This window comes from Lytechinus variegatus, chromosome 2 (genome assembly GCF_018143015.1).
Source record: "Lytechinus variegatus isolate NC3 chromosome 2, Lvar_3.0, whole genome shotgun sequence".
Classification (NCBI taxonomy): domain Eukaryota; kingdom Metazoa; phylum Echinodermata; class Echinoidea; order Temnopleuroida; family Toxopneustidae; genus Lytechinus; species Lytechinus variegatus.
Window position 1 is genome coordinate 68503692 of NC_054741.1, and position 10053 is coordinate 68513744.

Consider the following 10053-nt stretch of genomic DNA (forward strand, 5'->3'; position numbering starts at 1 on the left):
GGAAACAGAGAAACGGGGATTACTTTTTACAGATAAGACAAGCTGGTGAACTGCATAGTTGTAGACTTTATGTAGTCCCATGTGCTCAAATACATGTGTGGTAATTCTAAATTACCAGAGCAAGTTTCCAAAACTTTAAAACTCCAGGGGGGGGGTAATCGATTGTTGTGATTTCTCTTGAAGCGTGATGAATTTAAACCATTATTCAAATAAATATTCAGTTTATTAATATTCACAAATGTCACCAAGTTTTATGAGTTTATCAGTCATGTTTTGACAGAAGAATATCGGCGAGACACGAAAATACTGACCGTGTAGCCTGTATTCTGAAATTTGACTTAAGTAAAAACTGAAAATCTGCCGTTTCGGAGGAGTTAAAAAAAATTGCGAGGCATAGATCCTGACCGAAATATACTGATTTTTTTGGACAAGGACGGGATCTACAAGGTATTCTGAAAATTATTTTATCTTTTATTTGTGAAAGGACAATAAAATTTATAAGCTAGAGGTACATGTACGGTAGGACTAGGACTTTAGGGGGTTATGTAACTTGTGGCATGTGAATTTGTGATATTTCTCTGTCAACAATAGATCGAATTATTTTTTCCAAGAACACATTTTTTAAACTAAAGTATGTAAAAAAGACAGTAAGCTACAGAGACGGATTTACAGACTTCAGAAATTTCACAGAACTTATTATGAGATGCTGAATGTCTTCAAAGAAAAAAATATCTCGGTGGAACAAAAAAAGGGGGGTTATCAACCATAAATTTAGGGGGTGACGCAAGAAAAATAACCTGACAAGCAAAAAAAAGGTTATCAACCCAAAATTTAGGGAGGGATGCAAAACAAAAGAAATAATCTGACAAGCATCGAAAAAAGAATATCAACCAGAATTTTAGGGCGGACCACAATGATTTTAGGGGGGTCCACCTTAGGGGGATGCAGGAAAAAAAATTGACAAGCAAAAAGAACAAAAAAAAGTTGTCAACATAAATTTTGGGGGTCTATCCCCCACCTAAAATATAGGGGGACAGGACCCCCCCCCCCCCCGCTGCCCATATGAACAAACTGAGTAGAGGATAATTGAAGAGGGTCGATCGATGTGACAGAAGGAGAGAGAGAAGGTCAAGTCCAACTCAGAAAAATATTGATTTGAATCAATAGAGAAAAATCAGACAAGCACAATGCTGAAAATTTTTATTAAAATCGGATGTAAAATAAGAAAGTTATGACATTTCAAAGTTTCGCTTATTTAAAAAAAAATTGTGATATGAACAAGCCAGTTACATTCAAATTGAGAGAGTTGATGATATTACTCACTCACTATTTCTTTTGTTTTTTATAGTTTGAACTATACAATATTTCAATTTTACGAAGTTGACGATTATAGGACCTCCTTGCCTGAAGCACAAAATGTTAAAATAATGGAATACCAACCGAGATGTGCATATAACTGTTAAGTGAAATGAAGCGAAACTTTAAAATGCCATAACTTTCATATTACATCCGATTTTGATGAAATTTTCAGTGTTATGCTTGTTGAATTTTTCTCTTTTTATTCAAATCAAGTTTTTGTTGGGGTGGACTTGTCCTTTAAAGGGCGAGTCCACCTCACGGAAAAGATTATTTGAATAGAGGGAGAAACCACACAATAATGCTCAAAATTTAATCAAAATCAGAAGTAAAATATGAAAGTTATATTTTTAAAGTTTTACTTAAGCGATGAGATTTTCGGTGTTACACTTGTTTGATTTTTTTTTGGGGGGGGTGGACTTAAATTAAAGGGGGTTTCAAGCCCAGTGTTATAAGCCTGCATAACCTAGAAAAGAAAATCGTCGCCCTATCGATCCTAAGAGGTTATTTGGCAAACCTCCAAAATACCCCTAGACAAGTCAAAGATTTCATCCATTCTTCCTTAGGTGAGAAAAACACCAACACCTTCAAAATTATGTTTCCGAAATGTTCTGGGAAAGTACCATGGTTTCAAGAAAATTGCGAATTATGGCACCTTAAATATATGAAGTTTTGTTTAAAAAGCAAGAGCTTCAGTGTGCAGACAGCTAGCGTATCGCTCACAATGCATATGCTAATGCAGCGATCGCGTTCTTTTTGGGGGAACTGGTATGGCGGACAATAGAACTCGCTGGCTTCAAACAAAGGACCCTCCCCGCATATCCAGTTAGGGGAGAGATCAGTGGAATACGGGGGTCCTTGGGACGGATCGCCGGCGTGTGAGTGCGTGTGTATGATGCAGCTCACGGCCGCCGGGTGCGCTCGCACAGAGGCGATGGTCGGACAGTGCTATGCGGCCGCTTTTCACCAAAATTGCAGCTCATTGTAGCGGATCAATGCGACCGGAACGGCGTAACGAAAAATATGCGAAGCTTTGGAGCGGATTTCTTTCTTTTTTTTCTCGATAAGAAGAAAATGCTATGCTTTGGAGCTGCTTTCTTTGTTCTTCTTCTCAATAAGACAAAAATGCTATGCCTTGGAACGGAAATTTGAGTGTAAAAATGGGGGTACCCTCCGCGGCACATACCCACTATGCATTATATACTGAGTGCCCCCCCCCCTCGGGGTTTATCCTAGCTCCTTCCTTGGCCTCCCTTTAAACAAATAAAACATAAAAATAGGGATATGTGGGATCAAACTCCAACACCCCTACCCTGCATGTTTATACGAGGCTCGAGCAAGCAGAACAGTGGAGGATCTATACTAGAGAGGAGTTTAGGTCACAGCTCGTCTAACCAACTGATCAATCCCTGCCCCCCCCCCTTAGCAAAAAGCTAGGTCCGCTACGTTAAAGGGTAAGTCTCCTCCCTAACAAAAAGTATATTTGAATTTAAAAAATATAAAAATCAAACGAGCATAATACTGAAAATTTCATACAAATCGGATTTAATATAAGAAAGTTATGACATTCTATTTTTCGCTTGATTTGACGGAATATTATGCACATGATCAGCATGCAAAGAAGGGGACCAGACATCACTACATACTCATTAGTTCTTTTGTATACTTTATTAGATGAAATATGTAAAGTTTTTTTTCTCTCATCATAATGTGGAACAGAGTTTTATTCCTCCCTGAACAAGTGCAATTATTTGGGGGGTTCAATCATCCTCTTGAACAGATTAATACCTCGCACAACGGTCATTGCAAGCGCGAAGCGCGAGCGTAATTTTTATAATTATAATGACCCGACAGATTTTTTTTCTTCAGTTATTCCCCTCTTATTATTTCATTCACTCTTCATCCTTCGCCTATCTTTCTTTTTCTTTTTTTTTCCTCCCCCTTTTTCTCGCAGCCTATAGGGAGGCAGCGGGCGCTTCGCGCCCCCCCCCCCCCCAGATCCGCCTATGGGCCTTACACTGTAAAAACGCTGTTTAAAATTTTAGGCACGTTGTTTAAGCCTGTCACTCTAACAACTACTGTTTAAACTTTTTAAACAGCTGTTTAAACTTTTGAACAGCTGCTTAAATTTTTTAAACAAGTTGTTTAAAAAGTTCAAACAATTACAAAAATTTAAACAACATGTTGTTAAAGTGACAGGCTTAAACAACGTGCTAATTTTTTTTTACTGTGTAGGGCCCCAATGATTTTCAAGTAGTGAACAAAACAATGGAAATAAATAGAAGAGGCGGATACATAGGAAGAGAGGGAGGGAGAGAGAACATCAAAACGATAGGTAGGCCGATAATTCGTAACTCTTCAACCCACGCGACACCCACGTTTCCCCTGTAGGCTCTAATTCATTATTGACAGGGGGAAATGTACAGTGTGTCGTCCTGCCCCCCCCCCTTGATAATACCATGGCACCGCAGCTGCCATTTTGTTTTTATCTTACACGATAATATTTCAAAACTGCATTGCATACATATGGCAGACAGGCAGATGGCTGAATTTGGCATGCTTATCCTGGTGAGATGGAAGGCTATCTCCCATCTCCCTGACCGTCACACTGAAACTGGTATAGCCATGAGGTATGCCGATGTGAATGTGTCCGCCTTGGCTGGTTGCCGCCGACCGTGGCGATGACGTCAAATACTATTTCATTCACCGATTTGATTTCACGTGCTGTCTCATTATTTTCATTCCCGGCACAGTTCAAAACAAGTCGTTGTACGATTGGGACTGTCGGCAGACTGCAGACGGTCTGGTCTGAATGCGCCTTTCAAAGAGGTTCATCATTTTGTGAATGATTCTACTCTGGATTACAATGGAAAGAATTTTGGACTGATCATTGTGATAGTAATTTCGAATAGTATTATCTCTGATCGCACTGGAACTATTACGGAGACCTCTCCGTCGCTTACTTCACGTGGGTTTCACATGGTTTTAGAGGCTTTTGTTTTTACATTCGCAATATAACAAGAGACGTTATTGAACCACGATGTAAAACGGTGTTTGCATTATAGACACTTCTACGATGGTAATACCTAACATGTGTGTCAGAAAAATCATTCAAATCTATTTTCTCCTTTTCAGCATCTTATGTCGTCTTAATATTGGCAGATCTGAAAATGATGGAGATGTGACATCGCACCGACAAAGATACAACCATCCGACGACGGCGGATCTCGGGAACTATATCGTATGGCAGACATTGGAAGGTAGTCGACAGGTGACGATTAAATCAGGGACAACGTGGATACAAGAAACTGCATCATGGGAAAGAGAAGAGGGACCTCTTGCTGATTACGTTTTTCGAGAGATCACAGATGGGTTATCGCACGTGGCAGTCGTGTTCGATGGATACGGACGATTAAGGGAATGTCAAATCAATCAAGATCTAAACATGATCGAACAGTTTATTTTTGACATAAAAAGCGGCCATGTTCTTTGTCTTCAAGTTCCAGTCGAAGCAAACCACTTTCTCTTGGAATTGGGCAATGAGAAAGAAGATGACAGTTCACATGTCCTTTTTACCGACAAGTTTCTTGCATCTTGGAAGAATACGTCTTCCGGTGGTATCCAGGGATGCAGAAGATTTTCAAACGTCACCTTTCCTCCGCACCTACTTAGCGCCACAAGCAGAATGATCTTCAACTGTCGACGATTTCTTTCATCCATGCATTCCGACCATAATTCGACTACTCTCGACCTAGGTAATCCGTCGTTCTCCGACATTCACCTATCTGGTCGTCGTCGATCTCGTCGTAGTATCACCTACCCTGGAACCCTGTGGTGCGGAGCCGGTCATCGAGCCAAGTCAGAGTATGCTCTCGGTGACAACACCTTCACCGACCGATGCTGCAGATCCCATGATTTTTGTCCAAAGGAGATGCAAATTCTGGCGTTCAAGACCAAACATTACCTCACCAATAAGAACATGTTTACACTCAGTCATTGTGCGTGTGATAAACGGTGAGTATGTATTTCTTTAGAGCTTGAATACGCTAAATATACTATCCAAATTGTATTCCTGACCTGAAACCACTTTAGAGACGCTTGAACCAGGGTAAAGAAACATTAAATGGCATATTTACTTTACCTGTTTATAAATGTGTGAAATCATATATAATTATGTACTGCTTTGGCAACTCTTTTATTTAAATATTTTGAGAGCCCACTGCACTTGCGGATGTAAAACGTAAAAAAAATTAACATCCGTCGGAAAACGCTATGCATCCGTTGTGTATTCATTGCATACGTGCTACATACGCTCTATCCATCGACTATACGTCCACTGTGACTTCATCCGCGAAAAGACCTTTTAGCTACACAAAAGTTTAAAATATAGAATGGATGAACTTTCCACCGGTACGATGTAAATCCGCAGCATATACGAGCAACAAACGTTCCATGTCCGTTAAATCTCCGCTGTATCCTCTCTGCTGACTCTGCATCGTCTGGGCATCCTCGCAACTCAGATCCACTGAAGCTATTCGGGCAATGTACAGATTACGATTACAAATATCAATAATAAAATTGTATTCATGGTGTACACCCTTGCTTGGTTCCGTTTTTAAACGTACACTCCATGTTATGAGAACCCACATAAGACATATTGACATTGGTGTCGAGCGGTGCTCAGGGATGGTTGATATGAATTTAGTTCTCTGCGAGTTTTTTTCTTTTCTTTTCTTTCTTTCTTTCTTTTTTTTTTGGGGGGGGGGTGAGTAGAGAGTTTAAAGTTTTAGGGAGCCAGACATGGCGTAAATAATAAAATTCATACAAACCTGCAAGCGAGCGATGGGAGTGATTAATTTTTTGACGCTTTAATACAAAAGTCTAATTAGTGATGTAGATTTTGACATGATCGATGTTTCCAAATATATCATGCTTCGCTTTCTATTCTTTTCCTTTCTTTTCTCCTTTTTTCTTGATCCTGAAATTCTGGAATAGTGACGATGTGGAGGATTACCAGAGGGATCTTACTTTTTTTCAATAAAACATGACGAGCTCGTCACCCCCCCCCCCCCTTCCTGGACCAGCGCCTGACAATATACCCCGGGATATACCCATACACAAATATGATGATTATTAAATGTCACGTTGAGCACGTCACCACCGCATATATTCTCATTTATTATTAGCTTAGCTTTGTGCATCCAATTCCCCTTACATCAGTCACCTATATACACCAAACACACTACTCATATTACTATGCCAGTGAGCTGCATTTAATTCATAAATACCGATCAATAATGTCAACGAACTTTTCCCCGGCTCACAATATACCTGGACTCATATTCCAAGGAGCATTATGTGGTGACCTTCCTTGGGCTGCAGTCTCACCAACGAAAACGATTCCAAATCGAACCATGGTATGTCATTTATAAATTATGTCAACCCGTATTACGTTTCTCCAGTGTGACTATACGGTTTTCCATCATTTCAACATGACATACCATTTTTGTCTTCATTCCAATGGAACGCAGACAATTCACAAAATAAATGAATGTCTGTACATAACAATACACAACCCAGTTCAGTGTTGACTTTTTCATAGCGTGCAATCATGTAAAATCGTAAATGTGGTCTTTTTATGACACACCCACGACGCAAGTTGATAAGTCTACCTCAACAAAAGATCATATTTTATAATATCAAAGTTAATCAAAGAAGCATAACACTGCATGACAATTTCATCAAAATCGATTAAAAAAAATAAAATTAGCAAATTTGGAGGTTACATATTTCTTTAAATTGGGTAGGTTACACAACAATTTGTGCGCTGCAAAACGCACATTGATCTATTTCTTTTCATAGACAAGAAAATGTTCCAAACATTGTTATAAGCGAGGGGGCGAAGCGAATGACCCGATCATGAGAGCGTTTTTAATTTAGTCATGAATCCAAAGGATATTGACTTTATTTTTTCATGTATGAAATTTTCATCTCGGTTTGGAACTCCGCCTCGCCCCCGCTGCGTGCATTTATGATGGCAATATGCACTAAGAATTCCAGGCATTTTAAATAAATCAAGATTGGTTGTGTGGTTCGTTGCCAGTTGAACTCTGGATATCCTAAGGATAACTTATAGATATGTAGGCTTAAATTTCCGTTGACAATGAGAAATCAAACATAGTAAGTTCTTTTCCTAGCTGATTTGGATTGTCATTGGACAATTCCAAAAACAAACATTCAATCGTTTTATTTTCTACATTACAGAAAGATCATATAAATTTAATAAGTTTCATTTTATACAACTTATATTTCATGTTTAAAATATCGTTCAATGTTTTTGAAAATTCTTTATTTTTTTTATTCTGGCATTCTCTGTGGTTTACGTCGATTGTGTCAGATAAATAAATGAACGAGCCAATGTCAATTCTTTATCTGAAACATATGAGTTCAGAGGGTTATCATCTGAACAAAATCAACAAAAATCGTCTGCATATAAAGAAAGTTTTAATTCACTGGTACCAACTGATATACCTCTTTACATCAGCTGCATTTCTAATGCGTAGAGCAAGTGTTACTAAAAATATCATAGATAAATACATTTCATTTCATTTTCATTTAATTTGTTTCCAAAATAACAGCAAGGTTCCCTTGAACACGTTGAATAGAGGAGAGGGGATACCCCTGCCTTACTCCTCTCGACGAGAGGCTCTCGTAATTTGAAAGTATCCATCTAGATTTACCATAAAATAAAACACAACCTTTTAAAATTTTATACAGAGCATTAACCAACTTGGTAAATTATGCACCGAAACCAAACGAATTAAAGCATTCGAATATATATTTATGTTCTAGCAAATCGAACGCGATCTACTGAAGCAATGAATCCTGTTTTCTGTTCAGTCCTATAAGAAAATTATATACGTCATGTACAGTACGTTTTGCGTTGTAATGCAAATTGATCTTTGTCAATTATTTCATCTAAAACATTAATTATTCTATTCGCTAATGCATTTCAACATATTTTTGCGTCCATATTAAAAGCAGGGGCGACGGAGCGAAGTTGAAAGTGGGGGAGGGGGCTGGGCACGGGGAAAATGGCACCTTTTCTTTTGAAAATGTCACTATCTTAAAACAAAGAAAAATGACTAAATTATCTGCCCCACTCACATGACTCATGAAACTTAAAGGTCAAGTCCACCTCAGAAAAATGTTGATTTGAATCAATAGAGAAAAATCAGACAAGCACAATGCTGAAAATTTCATCAAAATCGGATGTAAAATAAGAAAGTTATGACATTTCAAAGTTTCAAATGTAGGTCTACATATTGTTTTAAATCAAAATTACTGTTGGGTGGACTTCGCCTCCGATGTTTGTAAATTATGAAATTAATGTTACTTTTATGCATTTTTCCCTGTAGACAGGTGCACATATCACTTAATATGTTTATATTCTTTGAATAATCATTACAGATTTCACAAATGCCTTCGTCAGGTGCGCAATGCTGTTTCGTATGACGTTGGTAATTGGTATTTCAACATCCTACGTTCTAAATGCTTCGTTGTTCGCCAGAAGAAACAGTGTGTGGAGAAGGAATGGTGGGGAAAGTGCAAGCGATATGAGAAGAGACCTACGGCCTTGTTACGTCAAGCTCAGTCTTTCCCAAAGTCACTGAAGATGAATAGATCAGGTGGACTGAGGAAGAAATATCGGAAGGAAGAACCGTGAAATTCAAATTTGATGAGAATCGATCATTCGGTGTTTGTGGAATAGTTCGGCTTCATTTGACGTTTGTTTTTGGGAGAATCAAAACCGCAGCAATCTACGCAAGAGAATTATTGATCTGTAGAAACCTTCAGTTTTGATCGTAAAAGAATGCAGATCATGCAGATGGTGCTTTCCACCCGGCTTTCCAATAAACTTTTTGGACCCGATGATGGATATTGTATTCACGGTGTTTTATCAGGGTTGAGGCACATACTGATCATCATACTCCATTGTTGTTATAGTCATTATTTGAGGTTATTGTACATAATCAAGAATGAAACAATCGTATATAAAGTGATTTTTTAATTAAGTTTGGAATGTGAACGGCAACTGGGAATGATGATTGGTTACCTAATTAGCACTACATGAAGTAGTAGTAGTAGTATAGTAGTAGTAGTAGTAGTACTACTACTACTACTAGTAGTAGTAGTAGTAGTAGTAGTAGTAGTAGTAGTAGTAGTAGTAGTAGTAGTATAGTATAGAAGTAGTAGTAGTATAGTAGTAGTAGAAGTAGTAGTAGTAGTAGTAGTAGTAGTAGTAGTAGTAGTAGTAGTAGTAGTAGTAGTAGTAGTAGTAGTAGTACTAGTAGTAGAAGAAGAAGTAGTAGTAGTAGTAGTAGTAGTAGTAGTATAGTAGTAGTAGTAGTAGTAGTATAGTAGTAGTAGTAGTAGTAGTAGTAGTAGTAGTAGTAGTAGTAGTAGTAGTAGTAGTAGTAGTAGTAGTAGTAGTAGTAGTATAGCAGTAGTAATAGTAGTAGTAGTAGTAGTAGTAGTAGTAGTAGTAGTAGTAGTAGTAGTAGTAGTAGTAGTAGTATAGTTGCGTAGTAGAGGTAGCAGCAGCAGTACTAGTTAGAATAGGCACATAGGTGAGTGTTTTTAGTGGTTTTGCTGTAATGGTACAGGGTAGTTTCAATCACATTATCATTTAAGAAG

General features: G+C 38.2%; 1 protein-coding gene across 1 annotated transcript; it reads left to right on the forward strand.

The window, feature by feature from the left end:
• Nucleotides 1–3640: 3640 nt before the first annotated feature.
• Nucleotides 3641–9561, forward strand: LOC121408783. Its single transcript, XM_041600416.1, has 2 exons — nucleotides 3641–5370; nucleotides 8827–9561. The coding sequence occupies exons 1-2, from the start codon at nucleotides 4433–4435 to the stop codon at nucleotides 9080–9082; spliced, it is 1194 nt and encodes a 397-aa protein (XP_041456350.1). The 5' UTR covers nucleotides 3641–4432; the 3' UTR covers nucleotides 9083–9561.
• The last annotated feature ends 492 nt before the right edge of the window (nucleotides 9562–10053 follow it).